The sequence below is a fragment of the Nothobranchius furzeri genome, chromosome 5 (assembly GCF_043380555.1).
Source record: "Nothobranchius furzeri strain GRZ-AD chromosome 5, NfurGRZ-RIMD1, whole genome shotgun sequence".
Classification (NCBI taxonomy): Eukaryota; Metazoa; Chordata; class Actinopteri; order Cyprinodontiformes; family Nothobranchiidae; genus Nothobranchius; species Nothobranchius furzeri.
Window position 1 is genome coordinate 34,156,802 of NC_091745.1, and position 19,878 is coordinate 34,176,679.

The window sequence follows — 19,878 nt, forward strand, 5'->3', positions numbered from 1 at the left end:
AACGCTAGCCTATCCATGCTAATAGACAGGAGAGGGGGGGAGTGAACCAGTCAATGACCAGACGAGGGCTGCTAATCCCTAGCGTATCTAGTAATAACACCGGTAAATGTGCTATTCCTCCGTAAGCAGCGCCAGCCTCTCAGTTACCGGCGCCAGCTTATCATTAATCAGATCGGTAGTTTGCTTCGGAATTTATATAGCCTCCTGCTGCTGGGCAGTATTCTTAATTTTGGCCCCCATACCGCGCCATAGTTCCTAAGCAAATAAAACCTTCAGAGTAAAGGATAATGTAATGCAGATTTTCTGATAAGTAACTTTAATTTAATTACTAGTATGGAAATAGTAACGCTGTTAGAGTAGTCGTTACCAAGAAATGACGTTATATCAGAGTAACGAGTTACTTTGTAACGTGTTACTGGCTTCACTGAACGTAACTTCTAGCAAAATAAAATCATTAAAATTATTAAATGAATCAGGAAAGCAGGAAGTTTTTACACTTTTCATTTAGTTTCATGATGTTTGTTTACTTTTTTCCGGGAAAGACAACTCTGCGCATGCTCATAAACTCACGGCACGATCGGATCATTTTAGTTAGTGTGCATGTTAACAGATTCTGGATTTCCGATCAACCAACGTTTTAATCGGAATGGGGAAATTTGGAGCATATAAACGTGCATTGATACAGGAGTGGGCGGTGCTTATGTCTTTAAGTCAGATGATTAGCATTAGCATGTGATAACTACAGCCGAAGCTGATCGTCTTTCTTCTTTCATTAATTTACAACAAGACATAATTCGGTGTTTCTGTTTACCTTTGATGGTCCAAGGAAAAAGTCATTAAAATGTAGGAGGGAAAGGGTAAGTCTCTAATAAATCACCTTCTGAACATTTCTATGATATCATGAATAATTATGATACTCCGGTCCAGTGTTCCCACTCTGAGCTCCATTTTACTTTCTCTGTTCTTTTCTTTCTTCTTTTGTAGATACAAACTACAGAACGGTCTGACTGGTTAGAATGTCCAGAGGGGGCGGGACTAAGGACTCTACTGCAGGATATTGCTACATCCAACAGGTGCCTCTTTCTGATGCTGTCCGTCCGTGTGTTTATGTCGATGTTTTATAGATTTGATGAATTCTGTTCCTACAGCAGGAAAACCTGTGAGACGTTGGATTACTTATCACATCCCTAATGACCCGGTAGACCTTTGTCCCTCCTCTTTAAAGAGCAAGTCACCCCCTACAAGAAACTTACTTCACTCCCTCTTCATGTTTGAAAAATGCAACAAATGCTGTTGCCTAGCAGACCGAGAGGGCGGAGCCGCTAACAAATACACACACACACAGGCTCACAACGGCATTGTGACATCATAAGGACCAGTTGACATCATAGCATACCTCTTAGCCAATAGCGGTGGAAGATTTAAATTCTAATGCAGTGCAGAGTTTTTACCTGACAATGGCACAACACTGACAGTTTTAGGCAGAAAATTACAATTTTAACTAAAATGCACTAAAGTACAAAACTATTAACTACACGTGTCTGCAGCACGATTAGACACTCGTTTATTTAGTTTATCAGCAAAAAAAAGTTGATTTGGGGGTGACTTGCTCTTTAAGCAGCACCTTACACCATGACACGCTCCAAATAACTCAAAAGATGATCTGAGGCTCCAGCCACTTGGCCCAGTCTAAGATTCTCCAAGGCTCAGTCCAAACTAGTCAGAATCATGGAGGATCGATTATTAAGTAAAAGTCCGTCACAAATGAACTTCTGCCCCGATCCAGTGTTCTCCTACATGTTTCCATAGGTGCCGTCTATAATCTACTTGTCATCAGTTTCATCTCCTTTTGTTGCTCTACCATATCTGGCTCATCTGAACTCGGCCCAATGTACCAATGTTCTTGTGTCTGTGTGTGTGTGTGTGTGGGGGGGGGGGGGGGGGCAGTGCCAATGCTTTAGAATTCTTGTGGGAGGGATGGGAATGAGGGTTATGTGGGGTCATTTTAATATGTAAAGCACTTTGAGTTGCATTCTTTGTAGGAAAAATAAAGTTTGATTGATTTTCTCAGGTCAGACGTTCAGACTAAGTGAAATCAGCCATCGTCCTTGGCTCCTTTTATCTCAATAACTCTGCTTTTGGCTCCTTCCTGATGCCCGAGCCGATCCTCCGTGTCTGGGTGTGAGTCCACGTACCATGCTGTCCAATCTTCTAGTCCTGTCTCCCCTCGTCCCGAGTTGCTTCGTCATAATAAGGTTTTCCTGATCAAACCACGAGGCTCAGCGTCCCACTGCACAACTAGAAAGATCAGGTATCTGCAGCTCCCTGCTTCACAACTCGCGTCTCACCCCGTCCGTACTAAGCCATTCATAGGTGCTAAAGACATGTATGTGGTCACTCAAATAACTGAAGTAATTCATCTCAAATGTACTGAAAATCAATAAAAACCAGTAGGGATGCTCGATGTTGTCTGACTCTGTGTCCCCGCTCGTAAAAAAGAAAACCCGTTTAGGTTGCTAGCATCACGTAGCTCCGATCATGCTTACATTTATATAACAAGCAGCTGGAGATCAGAGCGACAGCATGTTGAAGACCACCTAGGACAGGACAGTGGACAACCTCCCCGGACGTTTCCACAAGAGGACAAGTGACCAAGGAGCTCAGAGCAACTCCAGGGCCAAAGTTCAGCAGGGTCATTTCCACATCCATTCCTATTTGAACCAAAGAGGACTTGATGGAAAACGACTGAAGAAGACGCCGCTGTAAAACAACTATGTAATAAAGCTAAACGGAACTAGAATAGCTAGACCCGTCTGGTAAACCCCATCAGCTCAATGGGTGGAGCTAAAATAAATCCTGAATCTGTTCACGACCCGACTATGTCCTCCAGAGTCAGAACGCTTGGTGTGTGTGTCTCGGGTCATGGGTCGTCCAACAGGACAATGACTCAAATGTTTAGATCCTGTTGAACCTCTGTGGAGGAAGTTGAAACATCTGCAGCGGTTTGAGTGGGCCCGAGTACCTGTGGACAGGTGCAGGCGTGTCACTGAGAGTCAGAAAGGTCGTTCCACTAAAACAAAGTCGGCTCATTTAAATCGTTTTTATGATGCGTCTAAAACCAGCGTCCGAATTTCGTCTGTTATTTCCACTTTAGCCAGTCACTGGTGTCGAAACCTCAAAGGCTTCCAGTAACCAATTATTCAGAGTTTAATTTTAGATGTGTGTTTTCTTCCATGTCTTATTATTTTCATGCATGTCTGAACATATCTGGTTTATACGTGTCAAAAGTTTCCTGTTTTATTTTAGTTTGACGGGCTGTCAGCCTCAAAGCTCCGAAAAATATCATCTCGACATTGTTACGACATTTGGTCACTTTTTCCAGTCCAGTTGGCCAAAAACCAAAGCTTCACTTTAGTTAAAGTAGGTTTTCTTCTCAAAAACACAATAATTAGTGTGTGTGTGTGTGTGTGTGTGTGTGTGTGTGTGTGTGTGTGTGTGTGTGTGTGTGTGTGTGTGTGTGTGTGTGTGTGTGTGTGTGTGTGTGTTAGCTCCCCTTTGAACTGATGGTTTCCTCAGTAGCGACCACTCTTCCTTTGATCTTTTGATGTTTGAGATCAGCAACCTCTCGCTCTCAAACACACACACACACACACACACACACACACACATCATGAATGCACACAATTAGTCACTTTCACTCTGCACGCACAAACTCTTTCGCTTTCACACACAAACACACACACACACACACACACACACACACACACACACACACACACACACTCACACGGTCAGATCAATATTAAGGGTGTATTGTCGGCCTGCTCTTACGCGACCCCTCCTCTCCGTCTCCCTCACACACCCCCACACGCTCTCCCTCTCCATTTTCCTTCCCCTTTCTCTAGCTCCTGACTCCTCCTGTTGTGTCCTTCCTCCCCCACTTCTCCTCTTCCCTCCCCCGTCTACTCTCTTTTCTTTTCCTCCAGCAGATGAAAGCTCAAATCAGCCGTCGCCTTTGAAGTGGCCACCCCCCCTCCCTCCCACTGGAAGAGCGACGTGGAGGTTTTTAGGGGAAAGGGCAGGAGATGAGAGGACTGACGAGGAAAGAAGGGATGAGAGGGGATGGGTGAGGTTTTAATTGAGACGAGTTTGGGCCGCGGCGGAAGACGATGCCACTGAGCCTTTACCATGACAACCTGAGGAATGCCTTTTCAAAGTCCTCAAGAGAGGGGCGTTTCTGGGAGTCTCTGTTCCAAAAGAAAAGCCTCGAGGCCCGATCCTAGTCTCTAACATCTGTATGGCCGCTAAGCTGCTCTTTAGTAAACACACACCTGTGATGTTTAGTCAAACAGCTGATGGAGTGCCACCCATCCTGGAAAGACCAGATGATGATTATCGGGTGTTCAGACATAACCCGTTAGAATAAAGTGTCTCTTTGCTGATATCCTGTCCTCTGAGCCGTGCCGGGACTCAAAACCTCCATCAACCCAAAACTTTGAAGGGTTTCCGAGACCTCTGGGAGCTGTTCTAATTAGATTAATAGGAAGGTGTGTGTGTGTGTGTTGCCCTCAGACACCTGGGTTAAAGACAAGAGGGGAGGAAGTTATGATTAAGGGTTTCACAATAACCTGAAACCACTGAAGTGACTTCAGATCAACTATCTGAGTTACTTGATGATGAATGGTGACATCGCATCTTCTAGGATGTTCTCTGATCAGCTGTGGCCAACCATTAGAGCCGTCTCTTTGTGGAGGACAGATGGCAGCAGGACCCACAGACAACCTTTAGCTCTGACGGCTGCGGTGTCTGGTTTAGTAGTGGGATTACTTCTGTTCAGTGACTCCATCCATCCATTTTCAGCCGCTTTGTATCCGTGATCTCGCTCTTTTGGCCTCTACCCAAAGTTCGTGACCATAGGTGAGGGTAGGAACATAGATCGAACGGTAAATCGAGAGCTTCACCTTCTGACTCAGCTCTCTTCACCACGACAGACCGGTACAACACCCGCATCACTGCAGAAGATGCAGCACCAATCTGCCTATCGATCTCACGCTCTAGCTTTCCCTCACTCGTGAACAAGACCCCCGACATACTTGAACTCCGTGATGAAGCCAACAGAACCACATCATCTGCAAAGAGTAGAGACTCTGTCCTTAGGCACTGCCTTTAAAATGTTTGCAATGTTTTCTTTTTCTGAAGATGGAAACTGAAATCCGGCGTGTTTATAACCTTCATGTTTCATGTGTTTCAGGTGCCATGCTGACGTGACTTCTCTGGCTGCTGAAGTCCTCGGAGAGATCTCTTTCCTAAAACATCCATCCTCCAGCCAACCAGAGAAGCTCCAACCTTTATGATTTAGTCTTGTCATGGAAACCTTGTTTCAACAGCTTGATGCCATTTTTGTTGTTCATGTTAAACAGAGGAGACATTTAGAAACGTTGTCCTATTACCTGTTCCAGTAAATACTAAAAGTATCAGACCCGATTCATCCCTCCACACGACCCCATCATCAGCAGACCGAACTGATGGTGGTAATAAATAAAGCTGCTGCTACGAGCAGACTGCCCAGGGTTACAAGAGCCATCATACGGCCTGTCAGGCTTCGCAGCACCAACCCTGGCGTCTGCTTTAATGACAGAATATTGGCTCGTTACATGGCCTATTAGGGTGTCGGTACCGAGGCATGGTCAGAGCTTCCAGCTCAGTTCAGTCTGAAGGTTAGCTGATAAATGTTCAAGCAACTTTTGGTTTTGCTTTATGTTTTAAATGTAAACATTTGTCAGAATGTCAGCAGTAAAACCTGGTTTTGTGTTTGAGCTGGATGACGTACGAGTTGAGTCCAGATCCAGAGTCCACGCTCACCTGCAGGGGGTCAGACGACTGGAGTGTGTGCGACTGGCCTCACCAGGAGCACCGTAGTTTGAGGAATGGTTACAAACCGTCATAGCACTTCAAAAGACTTCGTTTGGAGAAATGGAGATTAGTTCTGGCCAGACTGATGAGGCCGGTTCAAAACTGGAATAGTCGTTTAAAATGCTTATGCTGCTCGTTTCAGACTTCTACAGATGAGTAAAAAAGCTGCTTCAACGTTTAGAGTGGACGTGGCCCAACTGTTGGCTAACGTGTTTATTAAATGTTCTAGGTTTCGGTTAACCCTTTAGGTTCTAGTATGAACTCCGAACCACTGCTCCAGCATTAAATTTGAGGCGTATCCCAACTCTAATCCATCTGAAAATGAGACAGACATGTGGGTGAAATGACAGTCTGTTTTATTGTTTCAGAACACAGCAGGCTACAGCAACCAGCGCCTCTCACTACCCCACCCCTTAGTAACAGCAGACCAATAGAAGCACGCGTCCTCTCGGTCAGCTGAACCCCCTTTGGAACAGCAGAGACGTCAGTCTCGTCCTTTAAAGCAAGAAAATAGCTCAATATTTGGACCATGATTTCCAATTCATGTTTTATACAAAAGCTACACAATGTTACACTTGATCAGCTGATTACCTTTAGTGTTTGAACAGCATTAAAGTCTCATCCAGTTCTTTATCTGGACTGAGAATCACCACTAGAAAAGAAATCAAACTACTGCAGACATAAAACACAAGAACCGAGTATCATAATGCAGGAAAATGAGGAAAAAGCAAGCTAGCTTCCGTTTGTACCATTACAGCCTCAAAGAAAACAATAAAAAAAGTAAAAACAACCAAAGTAGTAACGAAAACAAGGTAAAAAGGGTTGCTGAGATCAAAATCCGTGTTTCATGTTTAGGTTTATGTTCAGGCCCAGGTGGAGCTGGGAGACCAGAACCGAACCGCACTTAATCTACTTTGTCCCAATGGAGCTCCTGTAGACAGGAAACTCTTGCTGCTGTTGTTGAGTCATCTTCAGGCACTTTCTGAAACCCCACCTCCTCCATATGGGCAAAATCACGATGCAGGTTCATCCAGATCACATGATACAGCTGCAAAGGGAGGAGAGGGGGGGTGAGCGTGGGGTTGGTGGAGGACCACACACACAGATCAGACACCGTCACACAGGAGCCTTCTGAACATGCAACAGCCAGAGGGAGGGGGCGGGGCTTACCTAGTAGAAAGTGTAGTGTAATGTTGCTCTTGGTATTTACAGGTCAGTATCAAACCAGGCCAGTTGGTTTGAGTCACCAGTTGGCAGGCCCTCTATCAGTTCCTGGGAATGTCCCAGGTCAGGCAGCCCTTCTACAGGGGGGTAGTCTTGTGCTGGGTGGTGACCTCCACCCAAATCATGGTCCATCATGGGTTCCATACCCATGGAGTCCCCTCCGTAGCCCCCCGCATGGAAGGGACGGTAGCTTGGGTCTGAGGAAGCAGGTAGTGGACGAAAAGGCAGGGAAGCAGAGCAGCTGTTAGAAGCATGTTAACAAACCACACACACACACACACCATCACACAGTAGTACTGTCATTTAAACGCTAACACACACGCACACACACACTAGACCAAGGCCCTTCTACCTGAACAGGCTCCTTACCGTCTGGTCTGAAGCCCAGAGGCTCTCCCTGTGCTCCGATGTCCAAGCCCAGGTCTCCTGTCTGCACAGCAAACACCGAGTTTAGAAACTAACACTCAGACTCATGTGGAGCCGTAGGAGTTGCTGGTACCTCGTTCCAGGCCATTTCTGTCCTGAACAGTGAGCTGGTGAGTTCTACAGAGAGACGTTTCTTGTAGTCCTGGGGTTTGTCTTCAGACATGCGGAACAGAACTGCAGCGGCGTACGTAGCTGAGGAGGAATTAAACACACATGAAGATAACGCCTCTACAAGACTGATAAATGTTACACGACGTAAGAAAAGTGCTCACCAACTCCTTCGTTGCGGCTGTGCAGCAGCTCTGTGAGAGGGGCGCTGGCTCCTTCAGCCTCGATGGCATCAGCAACCTCTTTATCCTGGGCCAGCTCACACAGGACGCCTGCTGCCACACGCTGGATGTTCTCGATTGGCGAATACAGCAGCTACACACACACACACACACGATGGCTCGGTCTAATTACTGGGATTTCTAAAGCGCCTATCTGAACTGAGCTAACATGAACTTCAGGTGAAATCTACGTGGGTGTAAAAAGTTACCTGAACAAAGAGTGGGATGGTGTTGAGTCCTCTGATGACCACCCTGTTGTGGAGGTCTCTGGCCAGGATGTGCAGCGCTCCAGTGCAGCCCTCCACGATCTCCTCCATACGAACGCCCTCCTGAGAACAGACACATTACTGGTGAGGGATCCACCTCCCAGTGATCAGCACGGACACTGGAGGATGCTCTCACCACAAACTGCTGCTGCGTGCCCCCCATGCTGGTGCGTCTCTGCGTGTCTTGGTGAGCTCGGACCAGCAGCTGAACCAGTCTGGGGATGGCGCCGTGCTCCCTCAGTGGGGCGTGGTTGGCGGGGCACAGAGCCAGGTTTCGGATTAGACCAACTGTAGCCTGAAGGAGGAACACGGTTCAGCTGAACAGCTTTGGGCTGAGTACGTTTGTGGACTAGACACTAAACAGCTACCTTGATGAGAGGCCAGTGTGAGGGTGGGTGCAGCAGCTTAACGACCACCGGCAGGCCGTAGTGCAGCCGGACAGCGTTTTGTGCCATCTCTGCATCCTGGTGTCGAGATGTGAGGTGACGCAGAGCACATACAGCTGGCTCTGTGATGTCTTCTCTGTCTCCCGCCCGCAGCACTGTGCGGACCAACGCCTCGATACCTCCAACCTGAAGGGGTACAGACACGGCGGCGGGTTTAAAATCCGGGAGCAGCAGGTTTCTGAAAACACGACTTTCCACGTCCGACAGTCACCTGACCTGACAAACCATCATCTTGTTTTTGAAGTTGTTGCAGGTCAGATTGGACAGGATGCCAGCAGCACAGGTCACCACGTTGATGTCATCGCTGCCGAGCAGCTGGACCAGAGTTCCTAGAAGACCCTCCATTCCCTCCTGGAGAGCAACAGGGTGAGGGTTTAGTGGAATAAGTAAGTGTTTAAAAACACGTAGCCCACAGCTGGGCTTCTCTTCACCTGTTTGGTGGCAGCGTCTGATAAGTTTCTGAGGGTCCACAGACAGTTCTGGACCAGTCTCTGACTGGGATCGGTCAGGTGTAGTCCCAGAGCCTGCATACCTCCTGAGAGGACCAACAGTGTTAGTGACAACATAAACGCGGTGCGCTCATACTCCAGATGCCCAGGACACATACCGGCTTCTACTATGGCGGGTTTGTTACTGGAACACACCGACAGAACTTTGAGAACACGGCTTGTGGTCCACAGAAGCTTCTCGTAGGTGAAGGTCCTCATTATGTTGACCAGTGCTTGAGGACCGCCGCTCGCCAGGATGATGAGCTACACAAACAACACGAGGTTAGGTGGAGTCATCACCCCTACGTCTAACCCTGTGACCCTCTGACCCTCACCTTGCTCTCCTGGTTTCCATAGGCCAGTATCTGGAGACAGTCGGTGGTGATGGCCAGGAACTTTACATTAGTTTTGCTGAGAAGAGCCACCATTTTCTGTAGCCCGCCAGCTAAGCGAACAGCCATCTTGGCTCCTTCCTGGTGCAGGAGGAGGTTGTGGAGGGTGGTGATGGCGTAGAACAGAACTGAATCTATCGGTGAGCTGTAACGGACACAACTGTCAGATGAAAACACGAGCAGGCAGATACCCGCAGATTCCTCTGTAGACGTACCCGAGCATTTTCACTAGAGCTGGGATCCCTCCGGACTTGAAGATGGCCAGCAGCCCCTCTCTGTGGTGGGAGAGGTTGTGCAGCGTTCCGGCGGTGCAGCGAGCCGTCTCGATGTCACTCGTGTTCTGCATGGTCCTGACGATGGCAGACACCATCTGAGGGGAGCGCATGATGGCGTGGCGGGAGGCTTCTTTCTTTGACAGCTGGTGGACCATCACTGCTGCTTTGTTTACAACAACCTAGAAGAAAAAAGTCATGAAGTAAGAGCAGAATGACGACCTGACGGTCACGGTTCCACCCAGAAATACCTCGTCCACATCGTTGAGTAGTTTGGTGAGTTCCGGTATTGCTCTGGTAGCGAGCTCCGCGTCGTCTTGATAGTTGATCAGATTTACCACGGCGTGTTTGAGCATCTGCGATGGCTCGGCCAGCCTCTGGACGTTAGTGGGGTTTGCAGTGTCATACTGTGTGGAGGGGATCTGCATGCCCTCCTCAAGAGTCTCTGGAAACATGGCTGCCCGAACCCTCTGAGCCCGCGTCATGGCATACTGACCATCTATGTCTGGAAGACAGGAGCATCGTAAGCGAAGCCTTATGGAGGTCTGGAGAACAGGCAGAGCTACACCTCACCTTGTACTTGGTCCTGGGAGAAGTTCTGGTTGAAGCCCTGCTCCCACTCGTACATGACCTGGTTGTTGTCCACATCATCTTCCTCTGGATTGCCCTTCCCACTGAGGGAAGGGGCCGTTGTGGTGGCTCCTGAATGGATGCCTGAGTCTAGGTAGGACTGTTGCTGCCAGTGGCTGACTGCTGCTTTACGGTCAGGCTCCATGGCCATGTCCAGTTCCATCAGATCAGCTGTTGGAGACAAAAGCACCGTGGAGTCGGGGTTATTGCAGGGGACTACATGGATGTAACCAGCTGCATCACCGCCTGAAGCAGCTAATTTCATTTCACACAAGACCAAAGTCTCAGATGTAAATCAATATCTAATTCACCGTGCTTTAATGAGGACATAAATCTAGACGTGCAACAGCATCTGTGCACGTGAACACAAAAGACTCACCTTGGGAAGCCATGTTCCTTTCTCAAACCACAGCCAACACAGCTTCCTGACCTGTGGGAGAGAGGAGAAGGAGGAAAATGACTTCATCTACTTCACATCAGTCACGGTCCAGACCAGCGTCGTTCCCTCCGACCGCCCCGGCTCTCACAAAAGCCTCCATTAACAGCAGCAGCTACTGACTATCTAAGCGAGGGAGGGCGAGGGAAGTGGAGGAGGAGGGCACACATTCCTGCTCTGGCTTTGAAGCTGAAACCTCGGCACCAAAGAAAATACTGGAAATGGCAGCAGAGGCTAAACAGATTCATTTGGAGAGAAAAGAATTCATGCAGAAAGATAAATGTTATGACAACAAAGGTCTCTGAGCTTGGAGTTTAAATCCTTTCATCAGAGGTTCGTTATTCCGAAACGGACTTTTCAGACAACATGCCAGAGAGGAGAAGCCCAACACACCGCTGTAACCACGCCTCTGACATGGAGACTCAGCTATCTGTGTGGAAAGCCATTTACCCATTAAGTGTGTGTGTTAGAGGTCATACACACTGAGCTAAGCATTCTCCCCGTTTATCTAAATAACTTTGTTTGTGTTGACTGAACACTGTGATGAGTTCACCTGAAGAGGAGAATCAGGCGTTTGATGTCAGAGGTGTTGGGAAAAATAGATTCACGTGTCAAACGTGATTCTGATTCATTAAGAAAAGATTCTGAATCTATCCTGTCCGGAAGCCTTAAACTAAATACACACTACTGGTGTTACTGGTTTAGGATGGTGATGATGAGAATCGTCGAGTCTACTTGAATCGTAAGTTGTTGTAAGACTTCCACCCCCACTAGATCAGCAGCTCATCAGGGGAACAGCAGCTCAGTTAACGTTTTCATCCTAAACACGTTTGGGAGTTTTACTAGATAATAAACTAAATTAAGAGCTCAGAGGGAAGTCCCACACACCAACATACACCTGGTCCAGATGGAAACCAGACGGTTTAAACCAGGGGTGTCAAACTCCCTCTGGGCCGAAATCAAAAACTGGGAAGAAGTCGCAGGCCAAACTCAATATTTATTGAAAAGGTGACGATAAATGTGCACATTTACTTTTATCTACAGATCTGTACGGTTGAACCTTTTCATTTGGAAATCAACCTACTTTTGCAGAAACACCGAATGTGGAATAACCACATCACACACGAGCAAATCCATTTTAACTCATTCACTGCCAATGACGACTAAAGTCGTCATTTGCATTTTTTTACTGTTTGAGCATTGGAACGAGCCCCCGCGCTTAGAGAACAAACATCTCAGCCCTGAAGCCGATCTTCATCCGCATACGTCACAGATCACATGATCAGGAAACAACACATCCTTGTGTTAGATCGTTTTGGGCCGTTCCTGTAAAAAAAGTGAGGCGCGAACTGGAAAAGCGTCTGCCGATCACAATTCGACAACGGATTATGAAAGAAAGGATAACGCTCGAAACATACGGACTCTTCCTGATGTAAGAGGTGAGTCTCCTCTTTGTTTTGGTTGTTTTGGCATCGACATCATGCTAGCGCGCAACGTTCTGTGACTCTTAAAAAAACTGTAAAAACGGTGAGAAACGCTGGCAGCGAAGGCCGTTAGCGATCAGGAAACGGCTGGCAGTGAATGAGTTAAATAAAGCACATCAGTGGTGTTCATCACTTATGTCTCTTTTTTTATTCCCTAAATTGTGTGTGTGTGTGTGTGTGTGTGTGTGTGTGTGTATGTGTGTGTGTGTGTGTGTATGTAAATATATATACACACACACAGCATTTTTAAAATCATTTAGAATCTTTTAAGTATTTCTGGTTTAGGTTTTACCTAAAACAGAAATGAGGTTAAACACTGCAGCAGCTACAGAGTCAGGCTGACGGCGCCGAGTAAGAGGAGTGTTTTCAGTTTGTCCGAGACTGAGGAGCTAACAGTACTAGTGTGGATGCTAATGAATGTAAACATAAAGGACGGGTGCTTCGACAGACGTGCTAAGGTTGCAAAGTACTATGGGATTTGTAGTCTTTGTGGCAAAATTGTCCAGCGGGCCAGTTTTAATACATATCTGATCTTGCGGGCCAAATTTGGCCCAAGGGCCTGAGTTTGACACCCATGGTTTAGAAACTGCTCAAGCGTTGGGAACACAGGGATGAGCCAGGAGAGAAGATCTGATTCATCTGGTAACGAGCCCATGAGCCATCAGCGAGCGGGAAACCTGAAACAGGCACTCCATCCTGATCCTACAGCATAAATCTACGGTCACATTTCTGTTTGGGGTTAGGGTTAGTAACTGGATTTACTAGAGACCATCACAGCCATCGGGTTGTAAAGAGAGGCTGCATCCCATTTAGAGGAAGCTCTGCTGTAAACTATATTAGCTGAAGAAGGGGAACGCGGCCCTCGGCTCTACACCTGTTGCATGACTGCTGCGGATGAAATCTGACGGAACATTTTATCCCAAAGGTTATCCTGGCAGGGAATGCTGCTTTCGACCCCCTCCAAAGCTGCAGCCCTTCCAGCTGAAATAGATCCAAAGTTAGATGGATCTGTGCTTCTGCAACAATTATGACTCTGTCAAAATGAAAGAAACAGCTAAATGCTCCAGAGCCGGGGCTTTATTATCCTCCAGCCACGGGTCGACCAGCGGCACCGATCCTTCCCGCAGCAGCAGAGACAACCAACCAATGCTAATCTAGCTACTCCAGCCTCAGTGGAAACAACAAATCCAGGACTAAAATAATCCCAACACGAGGCTTTACTGCTGGGGTCTGAGCTGGAACTGTTCACATTAGTAAATCCTGACTGAACCTAATAAAGAGCCGAGAAGCATCGAGGCAGATTGCATCATCGGTGTTTCCCTCGGGGCAGAAAGGTGTGGCTTCCAGTGACAACAGCTAAAATGCATCAAATCCGATACGAGAACTCATGGATCTGGGTTTTGTCATGTTAACTGTGTTTGTACTGATGTCTGTTTAAACGTCCAGAGGAGACGACTCAAACACTGAAACTGGGTCTTTTTATTGAACAGATCTGTTCGTTTCTCATTCTGCCCCCTAAAGATGCCGTCAAGACGGTTTAACCGGAGACTAACAGGAAATGTCCTCACAGGCTGCTCTAATCCAGTCTGCTGGAGACGTCCAAGCAGAACCACACCATCTGAGCCCAACGGAGTGACTAAAACAGTGAATCAAGTCCAGGCCGCCGCTTCAAACCACTAACGCTCCAACTCTAATTTGCTGTTCACACGCCATCCTCCTGCCCCCATATAACCCACCCAGCACAGTCCTAATGGGAGCCACATGTCTCTACAGGCCTGGATAAATCAAACACACAGTGGAAATGTTTATGATTCACATTAGTGGTTCCTTTAAAACCCTAACTGCTCTGTTTCCTGCTAATTCTGACCTTCAGCTGAAGCAAGAAGTGAGGCAGTTTCAGTAAGAGTTGCTGGAGACCACGCTGGCCGCCTGAACGATGGGGCTCTTTGAAGCCAGATGTAAAATCTAATATGAAGACTTGTGCCTGGTGCCGCTAAGATCCACATAATAGAAACCAGATGCCTACTGCTGCACACACCAGCCCCCAGAGAGGGGACTGTCCTAGGCAGTGAAGCAAAGGAAAACATCACCTCTGGCTATGCTCAGGTAAGTCCATCTAACAGGTATGAGCGGCTGGACCACTCCAGCGCACGCACGCACACACACACACACACGTGTTCATGAAATCATAACTCAACCAGAGCTGAAGCTACCGGCACACAGAGCACAGCTCCTTCATCCCAAAGCCAGATGTGCTGCAGCTGACTTTATTTAACTAAATGTTTCCATTGCGGGTTCGGGCTTACACATCTGGCTTTATTATGAGCCTCTTAACGCACAGTGGGCGTGTCCAGGTGCCAAGCAACAACCAACCAAAACCAACCAATGACTTTAAACCAGACAACAACATAACACGAAAGCAGGTTAAGAAAATGCTTCCAGTATTAAGCTAAATAAAAGGTGAATAATTTAGCAGGCATCACCTCCACCTGGAAACCAAACCAGTACATTTTACAGAAACACACGAGTAGAAAGTAAAGCCTTCTAGTAATTAAAAATTATCTCATTTGGGGTAAACGATGTCCAAATTAACCTCCACGCCTCTGGCCTAAAACATCCATCCTTTGTCCTGCAGACACGTGTTTCTTCATTTAGGATTATTTTCTGGTAAACGTGTTCAAGAAGAAAACTATCCAGTCTCATCTGTGAGTCACTCCTGGACAAAAGCACCAGGAGTGCAGCCAAAACTGTCGATGTGGGCTAACGCGGAGAAAGCATCTGCAGCAGGTCTACCTGTCTGGAGCAGTCACGTGTTTATCACTAACTCTAGACGTTCAGCAGAGGCAGGAACCCGCAGCGATCCGGGAAGAGATCGGGGTTCTGCCTCTGAACACACCGCTCACGTTATCAGACCTAACACCCACGTTTCCGCCTGAAAAACGTCACAACACGCTGACGACGTCGGTTTTCTGGTGGGGTTTTTTACAGCAGCAGGAACTGCCACTTATTTTAATGTTAAGTCTGAAATTCATCGGAAGCGCGGTGGCTGTTGTTTATAACCCACTAGGAGGTTCTGATTAAGAAGGAAGATTAAACATTTACCACACGTGTCCTCAGGTCAATCACACCTGAAACGGCGCGATAAAACAGCGGCTCTGCCCTTTAACAAAGCCGCCCCAGACTCCTCTCTGCCCCGACATCGACTCGGGTTTCACAGCGTGGCTCCTCCTCGTCGGTTTTGGAGGAATTTAGTCGCCCTTTGTTTAAAACCCCGAGAGGAAAACAGCGAACTAACACCCGGGCTAAAGTCCGCTTCAAACTTCAGGTGAAATAACGACATTGCCGTAAACGCAAACCAGACTGACGTCACGGAGCAGACGTTATCGGTGAAGTTTGGGTTAAACTCCCGCAGGTCTGCCCACCCTCTGCGGGGCTCCAACAGCTGCAAAAACTCCAGAAGCCCAACCGTGAGTCAGAATGGAGGAATGTGGTCTGGACCAACATTTAAACTAGCGCCACCAAAACTCTTCAAGTCCAGCGCGTTCCGCTCCCGAATAACCGAAAGGTAAAATATACTCCAGAAGTTCGGTTCGGAAAAACGACACCAAGACCTCATACCAGCACTACGGTGGGTGAGAGAGCTCGTTCCCAGCAGCCGATGGCCGACACATCCCAGATGCTTGCCCGGGGGACGCGGCGGACTCGCTAGCTGCAGCACAGAACCGTCCCCGGCATTCAACAACCGTTCCCGGTGGTGTTCTTCACAGAGCCGGACAGGAGAACGGGTGAAGCAAATACAACAGCCGAGAGTTTAATGCCTACCCTTGTCAATACAGCAAATACGTCCACTTGGTTTCCGGAGAATAAAACCCACTTCGATAAGGAAGAAATAAAGAAACTCGAGAAAAATATGCAGCTGGACGTCAGCGGGGAGCCCTCATCCACTCCTCCGCAGCCAGACACTGACAGACGATGACCGCAGCCCGAACGGCAGAGTCTGGGAAATGGAAGATGGCGGCGGTTTTATATAGGTCAAAGAACACCCCAGTGCTGTCGTATCCTTCCGCGCTATCTAGTAAAATAGAATCTAAGTCACTAAACTACACGATCTATTATTTATGTTGCTTTATTGTTGCTCCGCGACATCATGTCGAGATAGTTACCTGTGTTAAAAACATCAAGACAGTAAAGGACGGAGTAAAGTAACCCGTGAGATGTGTGTATCGCTGGAGCATGGATACACAATGGAATGAAGTTCCATCACGGTAGAGAAAAGGAAATCCGATCCCTTCCACCGAGTTTTCCTGGTCTGGAAAAACATGGACCGTTTATGTCGCGTTTGTAAAGTTATCAATATCACCCTTCCTCGTGAGGAGGGTAGGTGCGAGAATTACCTGAGCCAAAAAATTTAAAAAGGGAAAAACGACGAAAGGAAACGCAAAACAACATCAAAGACTTTAGAAAAAGTGCAAAAACACTGAAACGGTTTTAAAAGTCTCCTTCTAAATATGTAAAGGTAACACTTTCCAATAAAGGTCATTTAATAACGTTACTTGGTGCGTTATTAAGCATTAATAAAGTGTTAATAACTGTTTAAAACGGATGTTAATATTAGGTAATGCATTATTAAACAAAAAAACCTGGCCCTTTGTTCTTACCTTAAGGACATGTAATAGTTACCAATAACGGGTTTATTCATGCTTAATAATGATAATGCACTAAGTAAAGTTAATAAAGAAACCCTTATGTAAAGTGTGTGTGTGTGTGTGTGTGTGTGTGTGTGTGTGTGTGTGTGTGTGTGTGTGTGTGTGTGTGTGTGTGTGTGTGTGTGTGTGTGTGTGTGTGTGTGTGAGAAAGAGAGAGAGAGAGAGAGAGAGAGAGAGAGAGAGAGAGAGATTCAGCAGCTGGTTTTAGTTGTGTTCAGCACCTCTTGTTCCTGTGGGTAAATAAAAACACTGAGAATTTGCCTGCAGGTAATAAAAGCAAGTCATTCAGGTTGGAACAGCTTCTTTTAGCTGCATTAGTGCTCCAGAGGAGGGAGTGCTGCCTGACAGCTGATGGAATACACAACCATGTTTAGAAATCACATCTAATCGTTTAGGGCATTCATTTCCACTTTTCTCAGGTTAACTGATATAAAATTTAAGTTTGGGCTGCAAACCTCTCACAGAAGCAGCTGCAAATGTTGCAGAGTTGGATTAAACATTCTCTAACTGCACCACAGCGAGCAAATTAAGTTTAATCGTGATCTATGAGAATAGCCGAGGTCCTTTAAGCAAACAGTGTGATCTCTCCTTTATTCAGAGATCACAGCGATTCATTTTCAGTCGATGTTCCGTTAGGTTCTATATTAACTTAGTTGGAAGAGAGGCTCTTGTATTTAAACAAATCAGTATGCGTTAGGGGTCTCCTCGTTTGTGTTTGGTCTCCGAATAAAAGGTGCCGAGCAGGTGATGTACATGTACAATACTCCTTTAGTCAGAAAGTGGCAATGTCACCTGCAAACAAAGGTAACATGCCCTCATGTCATCTGCCCAGAGGCGACTTCGTTAGCCTTTATTTACAGTGTGTGGGTGGAATAGATAACCCAGAGCATGAACTTTACAGGATTCACAGGAATCAACTCTCAAACCCTGCGTGACTCCCACCGCGCGTCACAGGATTGCAACATGGACTTTTATAGTAACCCCCAGTGATTGATTGTATTCCTGACCACAGTGAGAATTACTGCCGTCACTCTGGTAAATTTAGATGCCAAGAGAGCTGAAACATAAGAGAGGTCATGGGAGTCTCATGGCTTCACGGGAGCGTGATTGCAAAACTCAAAAAGGCAACAAACCAGAGCAGAGTGATTCACTCCAGGAAGACAGAGTGATTTAGCATCCAGGGCTGCAGATGTGTTGATTACAATCCAAAACACACACCAGGGAGGAGGTTTAGTCATCATTAGTGGAGCGACAGGCCTGTGATCAGAGGTCTGCAGATTTTCTCACACAAAGCACCTAAACACCAGCGTCTCCATTATACACCCTGGATATCAAACAGTAGAGAGTGTTTGTGAGCGTGGATGCTAAAACAAGGAGTCTTTGATAAAGTGCATTAAAATATATTATCACAAAGGCCTTTGAACAGAGAGAACGGTACATGTAGTGTCTGACATCATCGTGTTTGTGTTAGATGGCAATTGCACATTAAAGGCTTCACTTGCTCACAAGTGCATGGTTGTAAGGCAGAAAGTGCTCGTAAACTCCTCCATGAAAGGACGAACCTGCCTTTGTAGTGATGAAACGTTGTTTACATAACCTAAATAAAGCCGTTTAAGAACATAGCTGCACGTAAACATGGAAAGATTTCCACCTCAGACTTACATCTGGAAAAGCAAGACAACAATCCGAGAAGCAGAATTTGGTTTCCAGCTTATTTTAAAGGCCAGAGCCTGTTTTTTATTATTGTTGCAGTAAATTCAGAACACGCCTGTAAAGAAGAGTTCGGCTTTAGTTAGCGTAAGGTCAGCCGTCTCTGACCCCTGAGCTGAGAGCAGAGGTACAAATCTGATTTATTTCCAACGTTCCTGTCAAGTCTAATCTGTGATGCCTGGACTCTTTTGTGTGATAATAAAAAAACAACCTCCTGTCACATTTATTGCAAATTATTTATGGAAATCACCAGTAAAATTTAGAACTGTCAAGACAGCTTCCTCCTCAGCAGGATGAAAACACTTGAGTCAGTCTGGAGGTCAGAGGTCATCTGGAAACCTCTGCAGCAGGATGGTGGGATTTGAAACCTCAGTAGGTTATTAGAGGAGAGGAACGCGTGATGAAAAAGAGACGGTGCGATATAAATAGTAACACATATTTTCATAAAGAGTCAGGTAATACCGTACATGAAAGCAGCCCAGATGTGGGTCACATCCAATCCTCTCTATCCTGGTTTATCACAGGCAGGAATTTTAGGACACGCGAGGCTAAGCATCCAGTTTTGGTTGGTTCTGATCTGGCCAGAGATTAATCCATAACGCTGAGTGGAGGAGCCGTTCGCCCGACCGGCTGGGCTGAAATCGTGCAGTTTTTCCCCAAACGACCCGGTGGTGCTGCAGCGCTTCAGGGAGTCCTCACGGCTCTGCAGCGGGCCGGCGATTCCACCTGGAACACATGAAGGAGGACAGGAGTCAGGACACGCTATCTGTGAACGTACAGTGGTGTGAAAAACTATTTGCCCCCTTCCTGATTTCTTATTCTTTTGCATGTTTGTCACACAAAATGTTTCTGATCATCAAACACATTTAACCATTAGTCAAAGATCACACAAGTAAACACAAAATGCAGTTATGAAATGATGGTTTTTATTGTTTAGGGAGAGAACAAAATCCAAACCTACATTGCCCTGTGTGAAAAAGTAATTGCCCACCTTGTTAAAAAAATAACCCAACTGTGGTGTTTCACACCTGAGTTCAATTTCTGTAGCCACCCCCAAGCCTGTTACTGCCACACCTGTTTCAATCAATAAATCACTTAAATATGAGTTGCCTGACACAGAGAAGTCGACCAAAAGCACCTCAAAAGCTAGACATCA

General features: G+C 46.6%; 2 protein-coding genes across 10 annotated transcripts in view; one reads left to right on the forward strand and one right to left on the reverse strand.

The window, feature by feature from the left end:
* LOC139061563 (serine/threonine-protein kinase ULK4-like) overlaps positions 1-8,420 on the forward strand; it is a 191,863-nt gene extending 183,443 nt beyond the window's left edge. For 6 of the 7 annotated variants that reach the window (XM_070551584.1, XM_070551589.1, XM_070551583.1 and 3 more), the window contains 2 exons: positions 985-1,073; positions 5,252-8,420. In XM_070551584.1, coding sequence (XP_070407685.1) covers positions 985-1,073; positions 5,252-5,354 — 192 coding nt within the window. In that variant the 3' untranslated portion in view covers positions 5,355-8,420. Of the gene's footprint in view, positions 1-984; positions 1,074-2,071; positions 4,681-5,251 lie in introns of those variants that run through there. The other variant, XM_070551588.1, reaches the window with a different exon arrangement.
* Positions 6,253-19,326, reverse strand: LOC107378799 (catenin (cadherin-associated protein), beta 1). 3 transcript variants are annotated; one of them, XM_054740475.2, is made up of 17 exons: positions 19,190-19,326; positions 10,766-10,816; positions 10,330-10,557; positions 10,008-10,261; positions 9,700-9,938; positions 9,428-9,629; positions 9,212-9,356; positions 9,036-9,139; positions 8,821-8,955; positions 8,527-8,730; positions 8,295-8,453; positions 8,102-8,221; positions 7,836-7,986; positions 7,637-7,755; positions 7,507-7,567; positions 7,084-7,334; positions 6,253-6,961 (listed from the first exon to the last, which is right to left on the reverse strand). In XM_054740475.2, exons 2-16 carry the CDS (start codon positions 10,776-10,778, stop codon positions 7,120-7,122), a joined length of 2,349 nt encoding a protein of 782 aa, XP_054596450.1. In that variant the 5' UTR covers positions 10,779-10,816; positions 19,190-19,326; the 3' UTR covers positions 6,253-6,961; positions 7,084-7,119. The 3 variants fall into 3 exon arrangements, with proteins under 3 accessions (XP_054596450.1, XP_015804692.1, XP_015804693.1); XM_015949206.3 differs by lacking the exon at positions 19,190-19,326 and adding an exon at positions 16,129-16,321; XM_015949207.3 differs by lacking the exon at positions 19,190-19,326 and adding an exon at positions 15,925-16,321.
* Between the last annotated feature and the right edge of the window lie 552 nt (positions 19,327-19,878).